This window comes from Molossus molossus, unplaced genomic scaffold, assembly GCF_014108415.1.
Source record: "Molossus molossus isolate mMolMol1 unplaced genomic scaffold, mMolMol1.p scaffold_m16_p_11, whole genome shotgun sequence".
In the NCBI taxonomy this organism is placed as follows: domain Eukaryota; kingdom Metazoa; phylum Chordata; class Mammalia; order Chiroptera; family Molossidae; genus Molossus; species Molossus molossus.
In genome coordinates, this window is record NW_023425346.1 from 107,640,035 (window position 1) to 107,667,826 (window position 27,792).

The following is a 27,792-nucleotide window of genomic DNA, read 5'->3' on the forward strand; positions in this document are numbered from 1 at the left end:
TGGCTCGGGGGCTCGGGTCGGCCTCGGACGCTGCGCCCGCACCGGGACGTGGACGTGAGTGGGCGCGCGGCCGCCGGGGGTCTGAGCGCAGGGCCGCGGGCTGCGGGCTGCGGGGCGGAGCGGCGGCCGTGGTCGGCGAGCGCAGGCGCCCCCCGCGGGTCTGACTCCGTGCGGGCCGCGGCCGTCACGTGAGCGCGCGCGCCCGGCGTGTCTCGCGGGAAGAGCCCGAGCGCGCTCCGCGTCCGTCCAGCGCGGCCGCCAGGTGGGGCCGCGGGTCCTCGGCCGCGGGGGGCCGGGGCCGGAAGGCAGAGGCCGCTCGGCTCCCGCCGCCCCGCCGAGAGCGCGGCCGGTGCCGCCCCGGTTGCCCGAGCGCCCCGCGAGGGCAGGTGTCCGCCGCCGCCGCCCGCGCGGGTGTCTCTGCGGACCCACCCCCACCGCCTGGGCCGCCGGAGGCGCTGCCTCTTATGTCCTTTTTAGATTCTGCGCTTTTAAAACTTGTGGTAACATATACATAAAACAAAAGTTACCATTTGGACTTTTCTTTCCCACTTTATTGATTTTAGAGAGAGAGCGAGGGAGAGGGAGAGAGAGAGAAACATCGATGCGAGAACATGACTGGCCGCCTCCTGCACGCGCCCCACTGGGGAGCAGGCCCCCAACCTGGGCTTGTGCCCCGACTGGAATGAACCCGCGACCCCCGGTGCAGGGTCCACGCTAGGCCACCGAGCCACACCAGCGGCCTATTTCGCCATTTTTAACTGTACCCTCACTTTAGTGGTATCCGTCCCTTCCTTTGAAGGCCTCCAATCCTGGTTTTGTTCCGAAGGAGGGGGGCTGAAAGGAAACAACCTCTAGGGAGGGCAGAGCCGGGAGGGGACAGCTCAGCACGTCCTCAGGAGGCCTTCCTGCAGGGGCCACACCTGGGACAGGAGCGAGGGCAGAGCCTCCGAGCACTGCCTCTGTCCCGTCCCCTCCAGTCCACCTCTCCTGCTGTCCTGCCCTCACTTTCCCAACTTCCTCATTTCCACCCTTCCCCCAGGCAATTGCGTCCTTTTCACCGCCCCTAGTATCCCGGTTACAGGTCCCATCACTTGCTTTCTAGGGCAAGAAGGATGGTGCCCCGTCTGGCACCCAGGTGTCCTGTGCGGCCTTTCCCGTGGCAGGTGGCCTGCTCTGCTGGAGCCTTCGTGCGGCAGAGCACATGCGTGGGGGCGTCCAGGACCCCTGTGTGGGGCAGACTTCATGGGGTCCAGGGCACTACCCCCCTGGTTCGCAGAGGCAGCTCCTCCACCTCCTCCCAGGCCCCAGGGGTGGCCCTGACCTGCGAGCGCTATCCTGTCCGGCGGCTGCCCTTCTCCTCGGTGTCTGAGGACGACCTGGCCACCTTTGAGCGCATCATCCCTGGGAGGGTCATCACAGACCCGGAGGAGCTGGCCGCTTCGAACGTGGACTGGCTGAGAACCATGCGAGGTGAGTGGGGGGGGGTCCCACGCACTTTATTAGGCAGAGGAACAGCTGCATGTTGGTGACCTTCAGATGCTCTGAGGACAGGATTTATGGAAGTTTTTTGGTGGTGCATGAGACTGCATTAAAGGCCAGCACAGTCCCCTGGCTGCTCCGGGGGGTCTGTGTGCTGCTTGCTTCCTCTCAGGTCCTGTGTTAGGATCCTGAGGCCACTGTGACAAAGAACCGGAGATGGGGCTTAAGAGATGGGTCCTGTCAGTTCTGGAGGCCACAAGGCTGAGACGAAGGTGTCGCAGGGCTGTGCTCCCTCTGGGGGCTCCAGGAGGATCCTTCCTGCCCCTCCCAAGTTCTGGGGACAGCATCAGTCCACTCTCTGGCTCTGTCATCACACAGGACATAAATGCCCAAACCTGGAGAGAACCTTTTTTTGTTTTTCATTAATCCTCACCCAAAGATATTTTTTCCATTGATTTTTAGAGAGAGTGGAAGGGAAGGGAAGGGGGAGAAAAACACGTTGATTGGCTGTCTCCCTCATGCACTGCAACCAGGGCTGGGGATCGAACCTGCAACCCTCCCAGGTGTGTGCCCTTGACCGAGAATTGAGCCCATGACCCTTCAGTGTGTGGGTTAACTCTCTAACCACTGAACTACACCAGCCAGGGCCGAAACCTGTAGACTTAAAGAAAAAATTTTTTTTTCTTTATTGATTTTACAGAGGGAGGAAGGGAGAGAGAGAGAGAGATAGAAACATCGATGAGAGAGAACATTGATTGGCTACCTCCTGCATGCCCCCACTGGGGATTGGGCCCACAACCTGGCCATGTGCCCTGACTGGGAATCGAACTGGTAACCCCTTGGTGCATGGTCCATGCTCAACCACTGAGCCACACTGGCCGGGCAACAGGCAAGAGACTTTTTAAAAAATTTTCATCTTCACCTGAGGATATTTTTTTGCATTTATCTTCAGGTAGAGTGGGAGGGAGAGAGGGAGGAAGAGAGAGAGAAACATCGACATGAGAGAGACACATTGATTGGTTGCCACCCGTACCACCCCAACCATGGCCGGGGATGAACTGCAACTGAGGTACATGCCCTTAGTGGGAATTGAACCCGGGACTCCCCGGTCCCTGGGCCGACGCTCTGACCGCTGAGGCCAACTGGCCACGGCAAGAGACTTTTTATGAGTTTATTAGAACCAAACTGATGTATGCCAGGAAGCAAGATCTCAAATTCTCTAGAAAATAACAGTTTTGCAGCTTTCAAGCATTTGAAATTAAGGAGGGACCATAGTGAAGATCACACGAAGGTGGGAGAAAGCAAGGTAGAGATTGGATGACAGGATAGTTAACAAGAGTATGTTAAGAGGGTGGGCAGGGTCCGAGTCAGGAGTGGCATGCCTTGCCTGTGGGGCCAAAGCTCCTGCAGAGGCTGGGAGTGAAGATGTCAGGTCTCTGTCCAGCCCCTCATTGCCGGGGTTGTGGTAAGGCAGGCACAGATGCAAACAGCGGGCACAGCTGCCTCGGCCCCGTGCTCAGTCGGTTGGAGCGTCCTTCTGATGTGCCAAGGTTGCGGGTTTGATCCTTGGGAAACATGAATGCACAAACAAGTGGAGTGACAAATCGATGCCCCCCCCCATTCTCAATGGGGCACAACTGTTCTTCCATAAAACTCCACTTGCAAAACCTGGGTGCAGGCTAGATGGAGCCCTCAGCTTCAGTGCTGACTCTGGTGTCGGTGACCCTGAGGTCACCAGGAGGAGCACCGGGCAGCCAGGGTTTGTGCCTGCTGGGGGAGGTACTCGGTGGGGACCGTCTCTGGCATCTGGAAGAGAGTGTGGGGCAAGCAGGACACCTCTGCATCCCAAGCACAGTGGTGCCCAAGGGAGGGAGGAGCCTGCTGCTCTTGGAGGGCCTCAGGGGGAGCAAAGATGATGACACAGGAAGGGGGCTAGAGGCTCAGAAGCCCCGGGGAATGGCGGCTCCAGAGTGGAGGAGGAACACTGGGCACCTGCACTTTGGCAGAGGGGCTCTTTGAAACGTGTGGAAGGTGCTTGCAGTTTGGGTTGTCAAATGCCAGAGGGTGCAGCTGCAGGCAGTGGTCAGAATGCTGAGTGTGCAGGAATTGAAGGCAGGCCACCCATAGCAACAGCCCCAGAGCACACCAGGGTGTTCAGAGTCAAGAAGGCATGGGGTGGGGTGGGGTGCCCTGACCCTCTGGGGCTGGTTTTTCTCTCTGTCCCTCACTGACTGGGCAGTCTGGCCTCTTAGACACTCCTTGCCTTCACTTTTCCCAGGCTGTCTGATGACTTTTTTCTCTTCCATGCTCGGATCTCTTTGTGGGCTCCACTGTGAATGTAGGGACCGTTTGGAACAACCCTTTCATTTCTTTATCCTTTATTCCATCAGAAGATAAACTTCACGCTCTGGCCAGTTTGTCTTAGTGGTTAGAGCATCGGCCCAAGGACCGAAGGGTTGAGGGTTCACTTCCCAGTCAAGGGCATGTACCTGGGTTGCAGGTTTGATCCCCAGCCCCAGTCAGGGTCATGCAAGAGGCAACTAACTGATGTGTCTCTCTCACATTGTTGTTTCTCTCTCTCTCTCTCTCTCCCCCTCCCTTTCTCCATCCCTTCTACTCTCTCTAAAAATCAGTAGAAAAAATACCCTCAGGTGACGATTAACAACAAAGATGAACTTCACAAGAGCAGGCGATCTTGTCTGTTCTTATCCTCTGTGTGTATGAGCGGGCTCAGCACTCAGGCACTCGGATGTTGAGAACCCCACTCCGAGGGAGTGGAACCGCAGGAACCTCAGTGGGGACCACGGGCCCTGGATGATGCCAGACAGCTCCCTGGGCAAACTTGGTTATTTGATAAGAAGCAAATGAAAGATAATTTTCAGAATCAAAATGTAAGATAAAAACTACAGCCTGATCTCACAGCCGTGAAGAGTTGCTGATGTAGGAGGAACATGTGCTCGGTGCTCCTCCGGCCTCTGCGGCCTCCGCTCATCTCGTCCAAGTTCTTTCAACAGAACGAAGGTGCAGAAGTGGGCAGTGGTTAGGGATGCCAACAGACTAGTTCAGGGGGCTCCCACCAGCCACATCTGGGCCTCAAATCACAGTAAAGAATTGTAACCCAGTGAATAAAAGAAGAACCCAGGAGCCCATGCTGATATGGTTGAATAGCTAAATAAATACATGAGGAAGAAAGAAGGACCCTCCTTACAGTCCAAGGTCAGCTACTCAACATAGGACAGGTGAAAATCACCGTTTGGCAGTCAGCCTAAGAACCACTTCAGTAATGAAAACCTATGGATGCTAAATTGGTGTGTGAACTTGGAGGAGCAACAGAGTATCCACATTAAGTGTCTCCCCTCAGATACTTAGTAACTTGCAGTGGAGAAGCCAGGCAGGCACCCTCCCCTCACCCCTGGCCACCTTCACCACGACCGCTGTCGTCACCCTCTGCTGGCCTCTCCACCTCCCCGCAGTGCACAGACCGACTGCTCTTGTCCTTGAGCTTTTTGGGTGACTGTGGTTGTGTAGGTCACCTCACCAAGGAGTGAGAACGTCCTTTTGAAGAACCTTCGTACCCCCGGAGCATAGGCCCAGGAGGTCTCCCCATCGGTGTAACACATTTTTCTGTCTCAGGCTGTAGCAAGGTGCTGTTGAAGCCCCGGACATCGGAGGAGGTGTCTCACATCCTCAGGTAAGAAGCCCGCCATGCCTCCCTTTGGTTCGTGAGTGTTTTCCTCTTGAAGACATGCAGATGCAGACCCCGGGAAGCTGGCAGCCTGCGCAGGGCTGACTCTGACCCTCAGAACCTTGGTTGCTGGGCCAGGCCATGGTGTGGGAGTAGCTGCAGACTCCAGGAAAATGGACTTTTTCTTGAAATACACATTTCTTGAATTTTTTTTTTTTTTTTTTTTGGTATGTGCCCCTAGTGGGAACCAAACCCAGGACTCTGGTCCACAGGCTGAGCCGAACCAGCCAGGGCCATTTCTTGATTTTTAAAAACTTCATTTTTTTTTTAAATCGATTTTAGAGAGAGAGGAAGAGGGAGAGAGAAACAGAAATATCGATGAGAGAGAACATCGATTGACTGCCTCCTGCACACACCCCCACTGCGGATTTGGTCCACAACCTGGGCATGTGCCCCAACTGGGAATCAAACCAGCAACCTCTTGATGCAGGGTCCACGCTCAACTACTGAGCCACACTGGCCGGGCACATTTCTTGATTTTTTTTTTATATCAGTAAACCATCATGTGTATTATAGAAAATTGGAAAACACAGAAAACCGTAAAGAAAAAAAATGCAAAAGCAACAACTAATTTCACCTCCAAAAATAACCACCGATGACATTTGATTTGCTACATTAATATCTCTTCTGCATGTTGTGGGTGGTTTTAAATATTATCACATTGTATTTAAGACATTGTAGTTTTTGTTTTTTTTCCACTTGGCAAATCCATGCCCATTTCTTGGTGCAAATTGTTCTCCCGTGCCATTTCGACACATGAAAGCTGCCCGCTCCACAAGCGCCCTGCATTTACAGTCCCCCACAGTTGCCCGACCACGCCAAGGTTGTCTAGAGTTTCATGTTATTATGCATCATGCTTCCACACGCTCCTGCTCTCAGCATCCACCCCTAGAGGCTGACACCTTTCAGGATGGGTTTACTTGATGCGTGTGGGCACACCCACCCATTTCTCCAAATTATCACCCGTCAAGGGGCCCTCAGTTGCCATCGCTGCCCATAGTCAGACGTAAGCCTGGAGCGTGTCCCACGGGATGGTGGCGTGGGCGTGGGGAAGGGGGCCTGATACCCCCTGTGCTTGTCCCAGGTACTGTCACGAGAGGAACCTGGCCGTGAACACCCAGGGGGGCAACACAGGTCTGGTGGGGGGCAGCGTCCCTGTCTTTGATGAGATCATCCTGTCCACTGCCCTCATGAACCAGGTCATCAGCTTCCACAATGTGTCTGGTGAGCCTGGCTGCCCGTGGGTGCTGTCCTCAGCTGCTGGGGCTGGGCAGTGGGAACCTGGCCCAGGAAAAAAGGACCAGCTCTGGTCATGCCTGGTCCTCGGGACATATGCTCACAGGGGGTGTTGCTTGGTTGGTCACTTAGTGACTTATATTGTGGGCTTGAGGTGAAGGGGATGGGCTGTCCCAGTGGCCCCTTTGGACTCTGACATTTTCTGGCCAGGATCGACTTTTGGGTGTGTGAGGTCACATAGCATGAAGAGGCTTCCTGCTCAGGGTGCGGCAGAGTCGTGGTGGTGGCTTCTTGAGTGGGATACAGGCTGGACCACTGTCTGTGGTGGGGGCACCTGGGCACCGAGGGTGTTGAGCAGCATCTCTGATCTCCACCCACTCGACACTAGCAGCACCCCAACCAGAGATGTCTCCAGACTTGCCACATGTGCCCTGGGGGGCAGAATCACCCCTAGTTGAGGACCACTGCCTCACAGCAAAGTCTTTTCTGCTCCTTTCCATAGGCACACGTGTGTGCGTGCGCACATGTGTTTCTTTTCATTTTCGCCTTACCTGTTTTTCCTCTTTTTCACGGTTGTCACAGATATAACCTCCTGGGGGGGATGGGGCACACGCTCCTTTTCTGGGTTCTGGGCTGGATCCTGAAGCGCAGCTCCTTGAGTGGGGGTGCACCACAGGCCCTGCCTGTTGCCCTGAGCTGGGAGCAGCGTGGTAGCTCTGCCCGCTCTGCAGGGATCCTGGTCTGCCAGGCGGGGTGCATCCTGGAGGAGCTGAGCCGGTACGTGGAGGAGCGAGGCTTCATCATGCCTCTGGATCTGGGAGCGAAGGGCAGCTGCCACATCGGGGGAAACCTGGCGACCAATGCAGGTGGCCTTCGGTTTCTGAGATACGGCTCGCTGCGCGGGACCGTCCTGGGCTTGGAGGTGGTGAGTAGGGGCCACGCTGTGGGTGCAGGTGCGGCCCTGCCTCCCGGGGAGCCCGGCTGGGCTTCCTGTGCCCAGTCCGGTCTCAGGGCGCGGCCCTTCCAGCCTTCCCAGCTGTCAGTGCTCGTGAGGCCTCGGAGTGAGGCCGTCGGGCTTGGCTGTGAAGTCCGTCCGGTGTCCTTGGGTGAGGGTTCATTCCTCTCTCGAAGGAGGGCAACTGTGTGGACACTGGTGTGTGCTCAGGCTGCCCTTGCGTCCAAGTGGTGCCAGGTATCGGGCCCCACCGTCCCGCCCCAGCCTGTCTGCGTCCTGCCAAGGTGTGGGGGGGTCACACAGCACAGTGCGGGGGGCTGTCTTCTGGCTTCTGGTCCCTGTGAGGCGCTCTGGGCACCTTTCACCCGGGAAGATTCCCCGACCCAGGGACGTTCCGCTCGTGGGCCCCAGGCTCTGCAGAGGAGCGAGGACGGTCTCTTGGCCTTGAGTCGCACCAGGGTGTAGAGTCCCTTTCCCTGGACCCTCGCTGGCCTCGCCTATCACACCTTGTGGTTTTCTGCCAGTGACCGAGGGGGGACGAGCGTACGCTGTGTGCTGGGCTTCCTGCGCTGACCGAGGCCCAGGAGCTCTGTGCTCTGGCCGCAGCTGCTGTTGTTGAATCAGTCATGTTTGCGAGGTGTGTCCTGTGTACCCCAGGAGTGGGCCCTGCTCCATCTCCAGGTGTGGGCCCTGCTTTTTGCCAGCTTGCCCTGAGCCTCGTGGTTTTGGGGGTGGGGATTTCACTGCAGCCAAGAAAGAAAAATCCTTCCTTCAGCCCTGACCGGCATAGCTTTGTGGTTAGAGCATCAGCCTGTGCACCAAAAGGTCACTGGTTCAGATCCTGGTCAAGGGCACGTGCCTGGGTTGCAGGTTTAACCCCTGGACCTGGTCGGTGCAGGTGGAGGCAGCCATTCCATGTGTCTCTCTCACCTTGATGTTTTTTTCTCTCCCTCTCCTTCTCCCCCCTTTCCCTCCTTCCTTCCCTTCCACTCTGAAAATAAATGGAAAAATATCCTTGGGTGAGGATTAACAGCAGCAACAACAAAGAAGTCCTCCCTTTAGTCTGACTGGTAACTCCGGGCCCCACCCTGGGCCCTGCTTCCCTGGGCTGGGCTGGTGCACAAACAGCCTGTCTCTCCTTTCCCGCGCCAGGTGCTGGCCGACGGCACCGTCCTGAACTGTCTGACCTCCCTGCGGAAAGACAACACGGGCTACGACCTGAAGCAGCTCTTCATCGGGTCAGAGGGCACCCTGGGGGTCATCACCGCAGTGTCCATCCTGTGTCCGCCCAAGCCCGGGGCCGTGAACGTGGCCTTCCTCGGTAGGTGGGGTGTCTGCTGCCGGGGGCCATGGTGCAAGAGAGGGCACGGGTGGCCCCGTAGGACCCTCGTTTCTCCTGGTTTCTTGCTCTTTCCAGAGGGATCCAGGACCTGGCCTTGGGGTTCAGTCAGGTCTGGAGCAGAACAACCTCATTCTGTAGAAACCGTGCTTCTCAGCTCCCTCACCCACTTTGTTATTTAAGGAGCACATGGGTCAGGTTTTGTGGGAAACTGTCACTTGGTGTAAGGTCTCGAACACCGGTCTCCATGGTGTGGGATGATCAGATGGCTGCCCTCCCTGGCACCTCAGCAGATGCACATGTGGTGTTTCCACATGGGGGAGCCCACCTGCCTCCCTTCCCAGCGGACTTGAGCTAGGACCTTACCCCTTCCCTCAGTCCCTGCCCTTCATCTGGCTCCACCTCCTTTCTTGCTTCACTCCATTGGGTGGGTGTGTGACCCGTCCTGTCCTCGGTGACCCATCTCACGGGCCCCCAACTCACTGGCGCAGTCGTCCAGTCCTGTCAGTGTCTCCGCTGGGACAGTCAGGGTCGTGGGAACGGGAGCTGCTTCTTCCCCTCCCAACTTACACCTTTTTCTCTTGGTTCTGGATCCTTTTTGTCTGAATCTCTCGGGTCATGATTATCACAGACGAGCCATCTTCCTTCCTCCTCACTTCTCTTTTTTCTTCTCTTTATTGATGCTAGAGAGAGGGAGAGAGATGGAAACATCGATGAGAGAGAACATCGACTGGCTGCCTCCTACACGCCCCCCACTGGGGATCAGCCCACAACCTGGGCATGTGCCCTGACTGGGAATCGAACCGTCGACCTCCTGGTGCAGGGTTGATGCTCAACCACTGAGGCACACCTGCCGGGTGTCCTCCTCATCCCTCCTTGACAGACCTTCCTTGGGGCTCATGTGCTTGTAGACTGTCTGCTGATGATAAGGTCTCACTGTCAGCTTTTCTGAAAATGCCTTCGATTCGCACACATGCTCAAGAGGCAGGGCCATGGGGCTCTCAGCGTCGTTTCCTTCCACCTGTTGAAGACAGTCCGTTCTGGGCGGCCTTCTTGGCTGCTCCGAGGGTCCGTCTCTTTCTGTCTCTGGACACTTGGTCTTCCGTACGTTTCTCCGGGTCTCCCTGGCCCAGTGCCTCCTTGGCTGCAGTCCCGCCATCTCCTCCCTTGGCCTGTGGCTGAGCGCGCAGCACCTGCCTCTCCCTCCCATCCTTCCACCCCTTCGCTGTCCGTGTCTTCCGATCTGTTCATTTCACGAGGGCTCCCCTCCGTGAGGTCCACGTGTGGCCGAGCCCCTCTGCACCATGTTCTGGCCACGAAGCGCACAGGGGCTTCCTCAGGCCCCTGCTGTCCTGGACCCTTCTCTCTGAGACTCTTCCCGACCTGTCCGTGACCTCCGATCCCTGACCCCTCCCTGCCTTCGGGCCCTTTCCACCTGCCGCAGTCCACTCGGTCCCTCTGCCTTCGTGCTGAGGGGTCATCCCCCTGCCTGGGCACCACAGCTACCTCTCTGTGCCCATGAAAATGTCTCAAATGAGCCAGCGAGCGACAAAAATCTGAGCGCTGCATTAGTCCAAGGAGAACAAGCTATTTTCAGAGGCCCTTTCTGGCCTGTGCCAACTTTCCCAAGCCTGTCTCCTCTCTTCCCGTTGCCTCCCACACGTGGGCCCCTCAGCGAGCTTGTCTTCGTCTTTGACACCCTGATGTCCTTGCTGGCTGACTGGCATTCCCTCAGTGGCGCTTCTGCCTCTCCTCAAGGCCGCCTCGACGGCAACCACTCTACCAGGCATCCGAGTGGGCCTGGGCAGGGCCCTGGGCTGGCGTGGCCTGAAGCAGTGTGCCTCATGCAGGGTGCCCAGGCTTTGCTGAGGTTCTGCAGACTTTCAGCACCTGCAAGAGGATGCTGGGCGAGATCCTGTCAGCCTACGAGTTCATGGATGCCGAGTGCATGCAGCTGGTGGGCCACCACCTGCGCCTCGCCCGCCCAGTGCAAGGTACGGAGCCCGCCACCTGCCCCTCCTTGTAGGCCTCCTGCACGGACGGCTCAGGCCGGCAGGCCTTCGTCCTGGGCAGAGCGGGGGAGGGGGACAGAGGAAGCTGCCCTCTCTGCAGCCGTGGTGTCACCGAGATCAGACAAGTGCAGGAGTCTTACTGAGTTTGTTTTATTTATTTTTTTATCCTCACCCGAGGATAAAAAAAATTTTTTCCATTTTTTGTTCAGATAGAGTGGGGCAGAAAAAGAGAGAGAAACATTGACGTGAAAGGGACACATTGAGTGGCTGCCACCCGCACGACCCAACCAGGGCCGGGGACAAACTGCACCCGAGGTACATGCCCTTAGCGGGAACAGAACCCGGGTCTCTCTGGACCGCAGGCTGATGCTCTGACCGCTGAGCCAAACTGGCCAGGGCTTATTTAGTTTGTTTTAAATGTGCCCTCGGTCACTGCACTGCATGCAGCCGGGTCGGGCATAGCTCTGGGGTCTCCACACAACCAAGGGCACTCGTCAAGAACGCTGTCCTGTCTCCAGGCCCAGGAGACACGCCCTTCCATGACACGCTGGCCCTCCGACTTCAGGGAGCAAATCCACCTGCAGCCACCAGCTCCCTGTCCCGCTGGGCGTGACTCAGACAGGGTTTGGAAGGCAGTTTGGATTATGAGCTGGAGGTCTGGGTGGTTTTACTGCTGAGATCCTCCCTGAGTCCTAGCTGCCCTGACAGAAGCCCACAGATCGGGGGCTTAAACAAAAGACATTTATTTCTCAGGGTTCTGGAGGCTGGAAGTCCAAGGCCATGGTACCATCAGGACTGGTTCCTGGTGAGCCCCACTTCCCAACGGGCAGAGGGCCACCTTCGCTCCATGTGTCCTCACGCGGCGGCCAGAGCTCTCTCGGGACTCCTCTTCTGTTGAGGGCCTGCCCTCTGACCTCATTTAACCTTAGTTACCTCTGCAGAGGCCTGATCTCCAAATGGTCGTATAGGGGTGGGTTAGGGCTTCACCATGGGAATTTGGGGGGACACAATTCAGCCCACAACCATTATAAATATGGGAGATCTTTATGTTCTAAATCTTGAATGAGATGCTACTTTCAGTATAAAGTAGGAAACGACATAAATGTCCAGCAGTAAAGAAGACACAGTCTTTGGAAAGACAGTGGGCCCCTGGGTGGGTGGCAGGTCTCCCAGGCTCTGGTCCGCGTGGCTGTCCGCAGCCCTGGGCACCTCTGACCCATCCAGGCACCAACAGTGAAGACTTCAGGGTGTCACCTGGGTCGTTCCAACCTTCCTAGTCACTGAAAGGCCTATTTTTAGATCGTCTGAAATTCAGCCTCAGCAGAGCTCCTGCTATGTGGGCTCCCGGGGCCCCGCCGGCACCACCACAGCCGTCGGAGGTGTTTCTGCCGCGCTGACCTGGAGTTGTCCTGACAGCTCGACCACCCTGCCTGTGTCCTTTCAGAAAGTCCGTTCTATGTCTTGGTCGAGACCTCGGGCTCCAGAGCAGAGCATGATGCCGAGAAGCTGAGCAGCTTCCTGGAGCATGTCCTGGGCTGCGGGCTGGTGACGGACGGGACCTTGGCCACTGACCAGAGGAAGATCAAGGTGTGTGTGCCGGCGCCTGCGTCCTCGGCCCAGCCCAGCTCATCTGCGCGTATGGACAGCCTCATGTCCACTGTCGCGTGGCTGGTGCTGGACGTGAGCAGCTGCCCCAGCTTTGATGGGGAACCTCTGGAAACACTCCTGGTGTCGGGGTCATTTCAGCAGGTGCCGTAAGCAGGCAGGACTGCGCGGGCCGCCGGAGGTCAGCGCAGCACTGAGCCAGTCAGGGTGAGACAGATGGCGTCTCCACGGAGGGCCGGGGTGGGGAGCCAGTGTCACCGAGGGGGGCGGTGGGGGCTGGGGCAGGGGACCCATCATCGCCATCACTGGTTCCCCCATGGTCCCCTGAGCGGCAGTGTGGAGAGCAGTCAGCAGGGGGCAGGAAGTCCACAGGGACAGTGGCAGGACAGGAACCTGAGTGGGTCTGATTTGGGGTGAGTGGACAGTGTGATCTCATTGTCTCTCAGTTATCGACTCTATTTCTCTATCAGGAAACCCTTTTCTTTGCCGTTGCTTTTACGTTGGACGCTAGGTAAGGAGTCAGCACCTGACGAAGGCCCCTGTTGAGCAGTGGCTGGGCCCTTAGCTGCAGAATGTCCCTGGGCTAGTGGGCAGGCAGGACAGGCAGGGAGAGTGTGCACTCAAGTTGGATGTCGATGGAGGCGAGCGTAGCCTGCGGGAAGTGGGGTGGGCTGGACAGCCATGCAGCAAGGAGCTGGGGGTCCCCATGGTTCTGGCAGGTCTGCGGGGACGTTGCTGGGCTCTGGGTTTGAGGGGGCTGGCCAGTAGGACCTGCTGATAGTCGGGGTGTGGTGTAACCCACAGGACCATAAAAATCGAGGATGGAATTGGAGAAATTTGTATTTCTTGGGGTGCTCATGGCACTGTGCCTATGATAAAAGCAAAAGGAGTGTCCTTACCTTGTAGAAATTTTGCTGTGACATTCCCTGAGATGATGGGGTACGGGGGTGGCCAGAGCGGGGATGAGGCCCAGGCGGGACAGCAGGGCCCAGTGCGGGTAGGGCACGCTGTGTCTGCTGCCTCACGAGGGCTTCAAACCTCACAGTGACGAAGTCACCCAGACGAGTACACCACAGCCTGTGTACAGGGGCAGCCCTGCCGAGACCAGGCCCCGTGCCCAGGCCCTGCACCCCACTGTTTCTGCCCCAGTCACCAGCACCCGTCCCACCCATGCCCGTCCCACCCGTGCCCCATGTGTCCTCGGGCAGCCGGGGCCCGCTCTCGGGGGCCTTCCCGGCCCCTCACCGTTAGGCACCCTGGCTAGCCCACCTCATCACCCAGACGAGCAGAATGCGCCTGGAGCGTCCTCGTCATGGCCTGTCCCCTTCCAGAAGGGGGCCTCCTTGCCTCCGTCGCCGGCCCTGGGCGCTGTCCTGGTGGAAGCCCTGTGCCCACCTGGGCACGGCCGTGTCACCCCAGCGCAGCTCGTTCTAACGCCTGTCTTCCTCCACCCACCCAGACGCTGTGGGCCCTGCGGGAGAGGATCACAGAGGCGCTGAGCCGGGACGGCTATGTGTACAAGTACGACCTCTCCCTGCCCGTGGACAGGCTCTACGACCTGGTGACTGACCTGCGTGCCCGCCTCGGCCCGCGGGCCAGGCATGTGGTGGGCTACGGCCATCTGGGTGAGCAGAGTGGCTGGCAGACCGTGGTTACCATGGTTACCTGGGGGCCACGGCCGCGTCTGAGCAGTGATGGAGAACACGGGGGTGAAGAGATTCCCGACCGTTGTCCCGAGTCTGCTGGTGTTTGTGGGGAGAGAGCCAGTGGGTGTGGGGGCTCCTTGGGGTGCGGCAGGGCATGGACCCTGAACCCGGTCAGTGAGACCCAGATCCCCGACCACACCCCAGTCACCATCCCACGGCAGGAGGCCCCCGTGAGAGCAGCGGCGACCCTAGTTGGGGGGCAGCACAGAGTCGGGGGGCTTCTTCAGCACAGTGGTCAGCACCAGGGAGGACTGAAAACTTTGTTAAAAATGGGTGATTCCGTTCCTCAGCCTTCCTGGGGACTCCCAGCCCTAGCGCCGGGGGCCAGGCACAGGGGCGCTGGAGTGACGTGAGGGCTGGCAGGTGGTCTTCCTCTCGGATGAGGGCAGAGCCTGACTCCCACCTGTGCCTCCGTGAGGACACCCCCATGGTCCCCATGGGCTGAGCGCTGTCCCTCTCGAAGTCGGGGGTGAACATTGAGCTTGTGGGTGCTTCGCGGTGACCGAGTGCGTCTCCTGTCACCGTTGGGCCAGACGACACCAGGCCTCCTGAGGCCGATGGGGCCGGATCCCTGATGTGAGCCCTGCTTGGCCACGGTCCTCGTATCTCGTTTGCTCCCATTTATTTAATTCTACGTGGGGTTTTTTCAGGTGTCTGTGGGTGATGTTGCCCTGTCAGGACCCTGGGTTCTGTCCATGCTCATGTTGGGTAGATGCCCTTTTCACCTTTTCATCTTGGGGAGTCTGTGTGCCGTGGAGTTTTTTCCTCGAGGGTTTGCAGAACTTGCCAGTGAAGATAAGTGGCGGGGCCCGGCCGGTCTGCTCAGTGGTTAGAGCTAGAGCGTCACACTGAAGGGTCGCAGGTTCCGTTCCGGTCAAGGGCATGTACTTGGGTTGCAGGTTCGATCCCCGGTCAGGGTGTGTGCGGGAGGCAACCCATCGACATGTCTCTCTCGTGTCGATGTTTCTCTCTCCTCCCTCCCTCCTTCCCTTCCCCCGTCTCTGAAAATTCTGTGTGTGTTTGAGGGGACCAGTCTCCTGAATGTCTGCAGGGTGTTCCAGCCTGTTCTTCCGAGACAGTCCTGGCTATTTTTTTTCTAAGAATCTGTCCATTTCTTCCAGAATTCTGAGTATATCGGCACAACGGTGTCATGACCTTGTCTTGTGTCCCTGTGTGGCGTCCCCTTGGGAGGCAGCCCTTCAGCCCTGACGCTGGTCAGCCCTGCAGTCTCCTGAGCCTCAGTGTGGGGTCTAGTTCGTTCCCTCCAGTTTCATTCTTCTCTGCATTGTGTCTTAGTGTCTGGAGTCTCCATTTTTAGGTTTATTCTGTTGCTTCTATAACTTTATGAATGAAGTATTCGGCTCATTGGTTTTTAGCTTTTCTTCTGTTTTAAAATATGTTTATTGTTTTCTTTAGGGAGAGAGAGAGAGAAAGACCGTTGAGAGAGAACTTTGAGCCACCTCCTGCACGCCCCCCACTGGGGATCAGGCCCACAGCCTGGGCATGTGCCCTGACTAGGAATCAAACCAGCGACCTCTTGATGTGTGGTTGATGCTCAACCACTGAGCCACACTGGCCAAACGAGAAAGGTGTTTCTAATTTGCAGACAGGAGTTTTCTAACTATTTCAGAGATCGTGGGCTTGCTGTTGGTGGCACCGGAGCCAGAGAACTGGGCTGGGTCCCGCCGGGCCCATCACTCTGGAACCAGCAGTGGCCCAGTGGGCCAGCGTGTGGTCCGGTGCTGCAGCTGCAATGGCTGCGGAGAGAACTGCTCCCCGAAGCCGCGGAGCCGTGTTTGTGCAGGTCCAAGAAGTGCTCCCGTGGAGTCTGACCCTGATCGTCCCACCAGCTTCCGGCGCCTCAGCAGGGACAGTACTGGTCTGTGTCTGCAGCTGCTGGGCTCAGGGACGAGACTGGGCTGTCCTTTCACTCCGGTCAGGGAGTCGTTCTGCCTCCAGAGCTCGTCCTTGCTCTGCAGCCTCCTTTGTGTGGTGTAGACGGGAGCTCCTGCTCTCCGCTGCGGGCGCCTGGCACTGGCGTTCCTGTGGCCTCCAGCCTTTCTGTCTGACGGATGCGTGTCCTGAAGCCAGCGTGGAGCCGGCTCCTTTCACCGTGTGCCAGTCTCTGTGTGCACACTGGTGTTTGATTGTGTGTGTGGGCAGGGAAGGCTCAGTGTCGCCCCCGCTCTCCTGGACTCTCGTCTGAGCCCTGCAGACAGAGCCCATGGAACACCGTGCACGAGAAGCAGGTTCACTGACCCCTGCATCACACGCACGGTGGGGCTCAGCCGTGAGGGCTCGGGGGGGCTTGGGCTGCAGCGTCTAACAGGGAACAGTGCCCCTTGGAGGCGTCAGAGGGACGAGGGCCAGCAGGTACCTGGGGAAATGGGCCGCCCGCTGGCATGTGAACCCTCAGGCGTGTCTCAGGCCGATCAGGGTCCGGCGCTCTGGTGGCGTTCTCTCTCCGTCCTGGCAGAGGGGGACGACGGGGACACCTGCAGGTGTCCTGCTGTAGGTGAGCGAGTTCCAGCTCCGTGTGCCGCGGTGGCCACTGGGCTGGGTGGGTGCCCTTCGTCCACACAGTTACATGTGCTGTGACCACGCACTTGCTTGATATATTTCACCTTGCTCTGGACTCTGTCTCATTTCTTCTGTTTCATTTTCTGTCAACCTTCTTTTGGTTGAAGCTTTTCCTCATGTAAGGCTTTTGCACTTAGCCGGGAGAGAACTGCAGGTGCGGATCTGCTCCTGGGGTGGTCGCCCTGGACACGCAGCCAGTTCTTAGCAGGGGGTGAAGTCAGCTGGGTCGGGTCGTTAGCCTCCAGCAATGCGGGGGGTGTTTGTGCGTCAGCTGGGCTGGGCTGTGGGCCCAGATGTTTGGTCCAACAGCAGTCTAGATGTCGTGGTGAAGGTGTTTTATTTTAATCCTCACCCCAGGATACTTTTTCCTTTTTTATCTTCAGATAGAGTGGGAGGGAGGAGGGGGGGGCATTGATGTGAGAGAGACATCGATTGGTTGCCTCCCGCACAACCCTGACCAGAGCTGGGTACTGAACCGCAACCGAGTTACGAGGTACGTGCCCTTGACCAAATCGAATCCGCGACTGTCTGGTCCCCGGGCTGACGCTCCACCGCTGAGCCAAACTGGCCAGGACATGAAGGTATTTTTTAGGTGGAATGAACATTTAAATCAGGACATTGAGCAAAGCAGATTATCCTCCATAACGTGGGTAGGCCTCATCTACTTCTGACTCCCGACAGCCTTTAGCTCGTCCCTGGGTCCACAGCCTGCTGGTCTGCCCTGCGGATTTCAGACAGTCCAGTCCCCACAGTGGTGTGAGCCAGTTCCTTAGAGTGAGCCTTCCCCCTCACACTGGTCCTCCCCCACCTCCTGATCTGGACACGTCCTGTCGGCTCTGCTTGTCCAGGACTCGCACGCGTGCAAGGGCCTCCGGGCCCACTGCTCATGCCGCCTCGGGAGCAGATCTCGTGTGGTCTTGTGCTCTGGCCGTGGGGTCAGTGCTGGTGAACACCTCGCGCTGCCGTGTCTGCCCTCACACCTCTGCCTAGGCCCCCTCCCTAGAATTTCCTACTGGGCCGTAGGTGACAGGACATCTCAGGTTTTATTCGCCTGAAACGGATTTCAAATGGATTTCAGCAACTGGGGTTGATGGTTCTCTTCTCTGCCCTTGGGGCGTGTGTTCTGTGCAGAGGAGTCTGCTTTTCCTTTCTTGCTGCTTTCACGACCTGTGTCCCTCTGGTGCCTCTGGTGACCGTGTGTGTCGTGTGGGTCTGCCCGTGTGTCCTCAGATACTGTTCTCTCTGCTCCAGCCCACTTTGCTGCACAGTGTCCTGGGAAACCTGTCACTGACGCCTCTGCTTCACCATCACACCTTTATGTCCAGATCATTGATTTGGATATTTTAAACTTTGCATTTTTAAATTTTGTATTAATTTTCTGTCTTTTTTTTTATTGTTGAAGGTGTTACAGATGTCGCCCCTTTTTTCCCCATTGACCCCCCCTCCTACCTGCTCCCACCCCCTTCCTGCTTCTCACAACCTAACGTCTGTGTCCATGGGTTGTGCATAGATGCATATAAGTTCTTTGGTTTATCTCTTCCCTCCCCTCCCACCCCCATCCCTCTGAGGTTTGTCAGTCTGTTCCCTACTTCCGTGACTCTGGATCTGTTTTGTTTGATAGCTTTTTTGTTCATGATAATAAGTGAGATCATGTGGCATTTGTCTCTGTCTGTTTGGCTTATTTCACTCAGCATAATGCTTTCCAGGTCCCTCCATGTCTCTCAAAGGGTAAGAGATTTTTCTTTCTTACAGCTGCATAGTACTCCATTGTGTACATGTACCACAGCTTTTTTATCCATTTGTCTACTGATGGGCACTTGGGCTGTTTCCAGATCTTAGCTATTGTAAATAGTGCTGCTCTGAATATGGGGGTGCATATATTTTTTCTGATTGGTGTTTCAGACTTCTTAGGGTATATTCCTAGAAGTGGGATCACTGGGTCAAATGGCAGTTCAGTTTTTAATTTTTTGAGGTAACACCATGGTGTTTTCCATAGTGGCTGCACCAGTCTGCATTCCCACCAGCAGTGCACTAGAGTCCCCTTTTCTCCACACCCTCACCAGCACTTGTTGTTTGATGATTTGTTGATGGTGGCCATTCTGACAGGTGTGAGGTGATACCTTATAGTCATTTATATTTGCATCTCTCTGATCATTAGAGATGTTGAGCATTTTTTCATGTTTCTAGGCCATTTGTATGTCCTATTTGGAGAAGTGTCTGTTCAGGTCCTCTGCACATTTTTTAATTGGATTGTTTGTCTTCCTTTTGTTGAGTGTATATATTTTGGATATTAACCCCCCTTATCCGATGTATTGCTGAAAATATGTTCTCCTGGAGAGTGGGGTCCCTTTCCATTTCATTGCTGGTTTCCTTTGCTGTGCAGAAGGTTTTTAGTTTGATGTCGTCCCATTTATTAAGTTTTTTCCTTTGTTTCTCTTGCCCTAGGCCATGTATCAGTGAAAATTCCGCTGTGTATGATGTCTGAGATTTTTCTTCCTGCGTTTTCTAGGATTTTTATGGTTTCACTAGTTACATTTAAGTCTTTTATCCATTTTGAGTTTATTCTTGTGTAGGGTGTAAGTTGGTGGTCTAGCTTCTTTTTTTTTTGCATGTACTTGTTCAATTTTCTCAACACCATTTATTGAAGAGGCTGTTTTTTCTCTTTTCTTTATGCTCTTGCCTCCTTTCTCGAATTTTAGTCATGCATACTGTCTTGGATTGATTTCTAGGTTCTCTGTTCTGTTTCATTGATCTATATGCCTATTCTTGTGCCAGTACCAGGCTAGTTTGATTACAAGGGCTTTGAAGTATAACCTGATATCCAGTATTGTGATTCCTCCTACTTTGTTCTTTTTCTTTTTTAAAAATTGTCACCTGAGGATATTTTTCTATGTATCTTCAGATAGAGTGGGAGGGAGGGAGGGAAGAAGGGAGAGAGAGAGAGAAACATCGATGTGAGAGAGACACATTGACTGGTTGCTTCCCGCACGACCCCAACCAGGGCCAGGGATGAACCACAACCGAGGTACGTGTCACTGACTGGAATCGAACCCGTGACTCATTGGTCCACAGGCCGACTCTCTAACTGCTGAGCACACTGGCCAGGGCTGTTCTTCTTTTTCAAGATTGCTGTGGCTATTCAGAAGCTCTTGGTTCCATATAAACTGGCCAGGGCTGTTCTTCTTTTTTAAGATTGCTGTGGCTATTCAGAAGCTCTTGGTTCCATATAAACTTAGGAGGTATTTGTTCTAGTTCTGTGAAATATGCCATTGGTACTCGAATAGGGACTGCATTGAATCTGTAGATTGCTTTGGGTAGTATGGGCATTTTAATGATGTTGATTCTTCCGATCCATGAACATGGTATATGTTTCCACTTTTTTATATCTTCCTCTATTTTTCAATGCCCTGTAGTTTCCTGAGAATAGGTCTTTTACCTTCTTGGTTAAGTTTATTCCTAGGTATGTTAATTTTTTAGTTGCTATAGTAAAGGGGATTTTTTTTTTAAGTTTCTGTTTCTGAGTGTTCGTTATTAGCATATAAGAATGCCATTGAGCCCTGGCCAGTTTGGCTCAGCGGTTGGGTTGGCTCATGGACCAGAGTCCTATGTTAATTTTTTAGTTGCTATGGTAAATGAGATTTTTTTTTAAGTTTCTGTTTCTGAGCATTCATTATTAGCGTATAAGAATGCCATTGAGCCCTGGCCGGTTTGGCTCAGCGGTTGGGTTGGCTCATGGACCAGAGTCCCAGGTTCAGTTCCCATTAAGGGCACGTACCTCAGTTGCAGTTTGTCGCCAGACGCGGTTGGGGTTGTGTGGGTCTCTTCCTCCCTCTCTCCTTCCCGCTCTATCTGAAGATAAATGCAAAAGTGTCCTTGGGTGAGGATTAAAAAGAAAAAAAGAATGCTGTTGATTTCTGGATGTTAATTTTATATCCTGCTACATTGCTAGATTCATTTATTAAATCTAGTAAATTTTTTTTTTTTTTTATCCTCACCTGAGGACATTTTTCTATTTTTTGTTCAGGTAGAGTGGGAGGGGGAGAGAGGAAGAGAGAGAGAAACATCGATGTGAAAGGGACACATCGAGTGGCTGCCACCCGCACGACCAACCAGGGCCGGGGACAAACCGCAACCGAGGTACATGCCCCTAGTGGGAACCGAACCCGGGTCTCTCGGGACCGCAGGCCGACGCTCTAACCACTGAACCAAACCGGCCAGGGCAAATCTAGTAGATTTTTGATGGAGTCTTTAGGGTTTTCTGTGTACCATATCATGTCATCTGCGAATAATGACAGTTTCACTTCCTCCTTTCCAATTTGGATCTCTTTTATCTTTTCTTCCTGTCCGATTGGTGTGGCTAAGACTTCCAGTACTGTGTTAAATAAGAGTGGTGAAAGTGGGCATCCCTGTCTTGTTTCTGTTCTTAAGGGAAATGCTTTTAGTTTTTGCCCATTGAGTATGATGCTGGCTGTGGGTTTTTCATATATGGCCTTTATTATGTTGAGATATGATCCCTCTATTCCCACATTGTTGAGTGTTTTTATCAGAAATGAATGCTGGCCCTGGCCGGTTTTGCTCAGTGGTTAGAGCCTTGGCCCACGGTCCAGAGAGACCCGGGTTTGGTTCCCGCTTGGGGCACGTACCTCCGTTGCAGTTTGTCCCTGGCCCCGGTTGGGGTTGGGTGGGTGGCAACCAGTGGGTGTGTCTCTCTCATATTGATGTTTCTCTCTTTCTCTTTCTCCCTCTTTTCCTCCCATTCTGAAGATAAATGCAAAAATGTCCTCTGGTAAGGATAAAAAAAAGAAATGGATGCTGGATTTTGTCAAATGGTTTTTCAAGATCTATTGATGTGACCATATGATTTTTATCTTCCATTTTGTTTATGTGGTGTACCACATTTATTGTTTTGCAAATATTGTACCAGCCTTGTATCCCTGAGATGAATCCCACTTGGTCGTGGTGAATAATTTTTTAAATATATTACTGGATCCAATTTGCTAATATATTGTTAAGGATTTTGGCATCTATGTTCATCCAGGATATTGGCCTGTTGTTTTCTTTCTTTGCAGTGTCTTTAACTGGTTTTAGAATTAGGATTATGCTGGCCTCATAAAAAGAGCTTGGAAGTCTTCCTTTTGGAATAGTTTGAGGAGAATGGGTGTTCTTATTTGAATGTTTGGTAAAAACCCCCCTGTGAAGCCATCTGGACCTGGGCTTTGTTTGCTGGGAGTTCACCTTCCATTTTCTTAGTTGTTACTGGTCTGTTCAAGTTTTCTGACTCTTCCTGGTTTGGTTTTGGAAGGTTGGAAGACTGTGTGATTTTAGAAATTTGTCCATTTCACCTTGGTTGCTCAATCTGTTGGCGTATAATTATTCATAGCATTTTCCAAAAATCCTTTGTATTTCTGTGGTGTCAGCTGTAACTTCTCCTCTTTTGTTTCTGATTTTGTTTATTTGGGTCCTTTATCTTTGTTTCTTGGCGAGTCTGGCTAAAGGTTCATCAATTTTCTTTTCAAAGACCAGCTCTTGGTTTCATTGATCTTTTGTATTTTTTTTTTTCCACTCTGGTCTTGACTAGTTCTTTCCTTGCTCTGGGTTTTTCTTTTTGTTTACTTTCTAGTTCTTTAATTTTCTGGATTAAATAGTCTATAAGAATATTTTTATTTTTCTTGAGGTAGGGCCAGTAATGGTATGAACTTTCCTCTCAGGACTGCTCTAGTTGTGTCCCATAGATTTTGTGTTGTTGTGTGTTTATTTTAATATTTCCAGGAAATTTTTCTTTCTTTCTTGATCTCCTTGGTAACCCATCCATTGCTTAATAACATGCTATTTAGCCTCCATGTGTTTGAATGTTTTTGAGTGTTTATATTGTAATTCATTTATAATTTCATGCCATTGTAATGTGAAAAGATGCTTGATATGATTTCATTCTTCTTGAACTTGTAGAGATTTAGTTTGTGTCCTAACATATGGTCGGTCTTTAAGAATGTCTCATGTGCACTTGAGAAGAATGTATATTCTGCAGTTTTGGGGTGTAATTCTCTGTAGATACCTATTAAATCCATTTGATCTAGTGCATCATTTAGAGTCTCTGTTTCCTTGTTAACTTTTTGTCTAGAGGATCTATCCAGTGGTGTCAGCGGGATGTTGAAGTCCCCTGCTATGATTGTATTACTGTCGCTTTCTCCTCTGAAGTCCTCCAGAAGTTTTAAAATATATTTTGTTGCTCCTATATTGGGTGCATATATGTTTACTACGGTTATATCCTCCTGTTGGATAGATCCTTTTCATACTATGTAGTGGCCTTCTTTGTCTCTTGTTATGGCCTTCATTTTGAAGTCTATTACATCAGATATGAGTATTGCTAGCCCAGCTTTTGTTTCATTTCCATTAACTTGGAAAGTTTTTTCCATCTCTTCACTTTCAACCTGTGTGAATCTTTTGTCATGAGGTGGGTCTCTTGTAAACAACATATAGATGAGTCATGCTTTCTTATTCAGTCAGCTACTCTGTGTCTTTTGATTGGAGCATTCAGTCCATTTACATTTAAGGTGATTATTGATACATACTTATTTATTGCCATTTTTGTTTATTATGGCTATGTTTCTCTCTGTATTTCTTCTGCTTATTACAGCAGTCCATTTAACATTTCTTGCAGTGCTGATTTGGTGCTAATATAGTCGCTTAGTCTTTTTTTTTGTCTGGGAAGCTCTTTATTTCACCTTCTATTTTGAATGATAGCCTTGCTGGGTAGAGTAGTCTTGGATTCAGATCCTTGTTTTTCATTACCTTGAACACTTCATGCCATTCCCTTCTGGCCTGTAGTAAAACTTTATTTTTTATCTGATATTTCTTTAAACATCTGAAACTTTTATATTCCCTTCCTGGAAATGGTAGGATATCGAGTCACTGTGGTCAGATTCTGCTGCCCTGGCTCTTGGTGGCTTCATTTGGTGTGGATGTCATTTGTGGCCTGGGCTTACGTGTCTTAGGCCTTTGTGGGAACTGCTGGAGGCCTGGGTTGGAGGTGACTTGCTTGTTTGTGCAGAGGGTGGGGAGGGAGCTTGCTGACCTGGCCCCGCCAGCGTGGGACCTCCTGAACGTTTCTGCTCTGAGCTCGGTGTCGTGGCCACCAGGTGGTGTGAGCTGCGGCTCCACGCGCGCAGGCTGATGGCTGTGACGCACAGGTGGTGTGAGCTGCGGCTCCACGCGCACGCTGATGGCTGTGACGCACGGGTGGTGTGAGCTGCGGCTCCACGCGCGCAGGCTGATGGCTGTGACGCACGGGTGGTGTGAGCTGCGGCTCCACGCGCGCACGCTGATGGCTGTGACGCACGGGTGGTGTGAGCTGCGGCTCCACGCAGCAGGCTGATGGCTGTGACGCACGGGTTGGTGGAGTCTGCGGCTCCACGCGCGCTGGCTGATGGCTGTGACGCACGGGTGGTGTGAGCTGCGGCTCCACGCGCGCTGGCTGATGGCTGTGACGCACGGGTGGTGTGAGCTGCGGCTCCACGCGCACGCTGATGGCTGTGACGCACGGGTGGTGTGAGCTGCGGCTCCACGCGCGCACGCTGATGGCTGTGACGCACGGGTGGTGTGAGCTGCGGCTCCACGCGCGCACGCTGATGGCTGTGACGCACGGGTGGTGTGAGCTGCGGCTCCACGCGCAGGCTGATGGCTGTGGACCGCACGGGTGGTGGAGCTGCGCTCCCGCGCCTGGCGATGGCTGTGACGCGCGGGTGGTGTGGAGCTGCGGCTCCCACGCGCGCTGGCTGATGGCTGTGACGCACGGGTGGTGTGAGCTGCGGCTCCACGCGCGCTGGCCGATGGCTGTGACGCACGGGTGGTGTGAGCTGCGGCTCCACGCGCGCTGGCCGATGGCTGTGACGCACAGGTGGTGTGAGCTGCGGCTCCACGCGCGCAGGCTGATGGCTGTGACGCACGGGTGGTGTGAGCTGCGGCTCCACGCGCGCAGGCTGATGGCTGTGACGCACGGGGGGTGTGAGCTGCGGCTCCACGCGCGCTGGCTGATGGCTGTGACGCACAGGTGGTGTGAGCTGCGGCTCCACGCGCGCAGGCTGATGGCTGTGACGCACAGGTGGTGTGAGCTGCGGCTCCACGCGCAGGCTGATGGCTGTGACGCACGGGTGGTGTGAGCTGCGGCTCCACGCGCGCACGCTGATGGCTGTGACGCACGGGTGGTGTGAGCTGCGGCTCCACGCGCGCTGGCTGATGGCTGTGACGCACGGGTGGTGTGAGCTGCGGCTCCACGCGCGCAGGCTGAGGGCTGTGACGCACGGGTGGTGTGAGCTGCGGCTCCACGCGCGCAGGCTGATGGCTGTGACGCACAGGTGGTGTGAGCTGCGGCTCCACGCGTGCTGGCTGATGGCTGTGATGCACAGGTGGTGTGAGCTGCGGCTCCACGCGTGCTGGCTGATGGCTGTGACGCACGGGTGGTGTGAGCTGCGGCTCCACGCGCGCAGGCTGATGGCTGTGACGCACAGGTGGTGTGAGCTGCGGCTCCACGCGCGTAGGCTGATGGCTGTGACGCACAGGTGGTGTGAGCTGCGGCTCCACGCGTGCTGGCTGATGGCTGTGACGCACAGGTGTCAGTGTGGGTCTCCTCCCACATGCAGTTCCCTGGGCAAGGCCCTTGGTGGCATTTTCAGTTGCCTTTGCCCTGTGTTGGGGGGACCACTTTTGGTGGGAGGGGGCTCCCTTTTATGCACCCCACATTTGAAACACCCAGACGGAGGGAGAGGGTGTAAGAAGGTCAAGACCCCTGGGTCAGAGCCCACACACCTGCTCTCTTTGCCCCCTGTGTTGCCCTGGGTTTGCTGTGTTTGTTCCAGCCTCGGGGAGCCCCTTTCTCTGCCCTGAGGCTCCCTGCCCTCAGGTGGACAGCGGCTCTCACTGGGCCTGGCTCACTGTCTGCTCAGCCCCTCCACCCTCCTGACTGTTGGCTCTGGGTGTGGGGCCTCTTCTCTGTATGTTTGTGCTGGCTCCCAGGCACGCTGGTCACACTCAGCGCCACCTGGATGTTACCTCCTAGTCTCCCAGGGCCTGCTCGGTGTCTGCCTCCCTCCTGCCTGCCCTGAGGCCCTCCCAGGCCCCCCTCCTGGTCAGTGGTAATGTCACCGTTTGCTCTTCTGACTCCACCAGGTGCAGGCACACCCTGGGCTCCCTCTGGTCAGCACCCAGCCAGCTCACAGCCCCACTCAGCTCATTGGCTCATTGACTTGGTTGATGTGGGTTGATCTTGTGTCTCTTGTCATTGCTTTTGGACCCCCGAGAGAGGGTGCATGTGGGCAGTGGGCTCGGCTGCCCCAGGGCCCGAGCCAGCATGTGTTGGACAGTTCTGGAAAGCCAGGCCCGGGGTCTCAGCGAGGGGCCTGAAGGGCCAAAGCAGCGGGGCTGAGGGGGCCTGCAAGGAGGCAGCTGGGGCCCCAGGACTCTGCGGTGTGTGCTGGCTGGCAGCCTCGGAGGAGGCGTCCTGAGGGTGGGGGGCCTCCATGGTGTCTGTGAGGGGTGTGTGGTGGGTTGGGGCCATCCTGGTGGCAGCCCTCAGGTGGTCAGACCCCAGGGTCGCAGAGGGTGAGGCCCTGGTGGGCTCTCCGCCTGGAGCCTTCGGAGGGTGTGAGCAGGTGGAGGGTGGGGCGGGTTGGGGAGAACTGGAGAGAGGTGAGCAAAGCCAGGGACCTGCGTCCCCCTGGGGAGGCTGCTTCTGTCACTGCAGGGCAGCGGCCAGTGGCCTGAGGGGCTGGAACCACAGAGGGCAGGAAGGGCCTCGGAGCGGGGTCTCGGGGCAGGGAGGGGCCGGCTCCTTAGGGGCCCTGCCCAGCCTGACCCATGGACCCCTCTCCCTCCAGGGGACGGCAACCTGCACCTCAACGTCACGGCGGAGGCGTTCAGCGCGGCTCTGCTGGGCGAGCTGGAGCCCTACGTGTACCAGTGGACCGCCGGGCAGCGGGGCAGCGTCAGCGCCGAGCACGGGGTCGGCTTCAAGAAGCAGAGCGTCCTCGGCTACAGCAAGCCGCCCGAGGCCCTGCGGCTCATGCAGCAGCTGAAGGCCCTCCTGGACCCCAGGGGCCTCCTGAACCCCTAAAGACTCTGCCTGCCCGGGCCTGATGGGGTCGGGGTCAGTGGGAGTGGCCTTGGGCCCAGTTAGGCCATGCCCACTGGGATGGGCATGCCGGTCATCTGGGCACGGGCCTTCATTCCATGGAGCCCCTGGTTGGGGCAGGAAGCTGGCTCTGAGGAGCAGGGACTCGGTCCTGGGTGGAACCTCTGGTGGCTGCAGGTCCTGTCGTGTGAGCAGAGGAGAGAGCTGCTTCATGCTGGCCTGGCTGCTCTGCCCAGCCTAAAGCTGGACACTTCCTGTCCCTTCACAGGCAGGGAACAGAGTCCTCTGCCAGCATGTCCTGTACAGACCAGTGGATGAGCGATTCCGCTCACTCAGAAAAGACCAGGTGGTACATGCCTTGCTTGAGGGCCGCAGCCCTGGGAGCAGCACTGTGTCCTGCCCCCGCCCAGGCAGCGGGGATGGACTCCATGAGAACAGCACAGAGCTCTGGTCCCTCCCGGGGCTCTGAGCACAAGGGCCTGGCTCACTGCTGCACCGTGATGTGGGCTGGCGACGGCTGGGCCCTGGAGTGGTCGTTCTTTTGACAGTTGTCCGGGCTCAGGCGTTGGTTTCTCACTCTTGGTGGTTTGCTGTGCTCAGTCCATGCAGATGGTCCATGAGATATACATGCTAGTACACACACAGCCCTCTTGTGTTCCTGCTCCGCAGTGACCCCACTTGGTGTCCCTGCCGACCTCTGGCTCTGGGCAGCTGCTGGGGCTGTAGAGAAGCCTGGAGGTGGGGCCGTTTCCTCCTCCTGGTGTCATGAACTTGCAGTAAAAGTGGAATCAGTCAGGACACTTTCCTTGCTTATGTCACTGGAAAGATCATCTCGTCGACCCCGTGTTGAAGGCTGTGTGCAGTGTTCCCTTGCCCTGAGCACGGGTCTGCGAGGGGCTGTCCCCCGGACCCTCTCCTGCCCCCCCCCCCCGCCCCTGGCCCACTCTGTGGCTGGAGCCCTGTCTCATGGGGCCCCTGAGGCTCAGTCTCATGTCAGGGGGTCAGTTCACGT

General features: G+C 55.3%; 1 protein-coding gene across 3 annotated transcripts; it reads left to right on the top strand.

The window, feature by feature from the left end:
* Nucleotides 1-26,809, top strand: D2HGDH (D-2-hydroxyglutarate dehydrogenase). Of its 3 annotated transcripts, none has more exons than XM_036255004.1 (10): nt 1-54; nt 1,103-1,470; nt 5,113-5,170; nt 6,309-6,448; nt 7,192-7,385; nt 8,568-8,736; nt 10,605-10,748; nt 12,211-12,353; nt 13,831-13,996; nt 26,527-26,809. In XM_036255004.1, exons 2-10 carry the CDS (start codon nt 1,113-1,115, stop codon nt 26,760-26,762), a joined length of 1,608 nt encoding a protein of 535 aa, XP_036110897.1. In that variant the 5' UTR covers nt 1-54; nt 1,103-1,112; the 3' UTR covers nt 26,763-26,809. The 3 variants fall into 3 exon arrangements, with proteins under 3 accessions (XP_036110897.1, XP_036110898.1, XP_036110899.1); XM_036255005.1 differs by lacking the exon at nt 26,527-26,809 and adding an exon at nt 12,842-12,882 and having other exon boundaries at nt 13,831-13,977; XM_036255006.1 differs by lacking the exons at nt 1-54; nt 6,309-6,448 and having other exon boundaries at nt 1,421-1,470.
* Nucleotides 26,810-27,792: the final 983 nt, after the last annotated feature.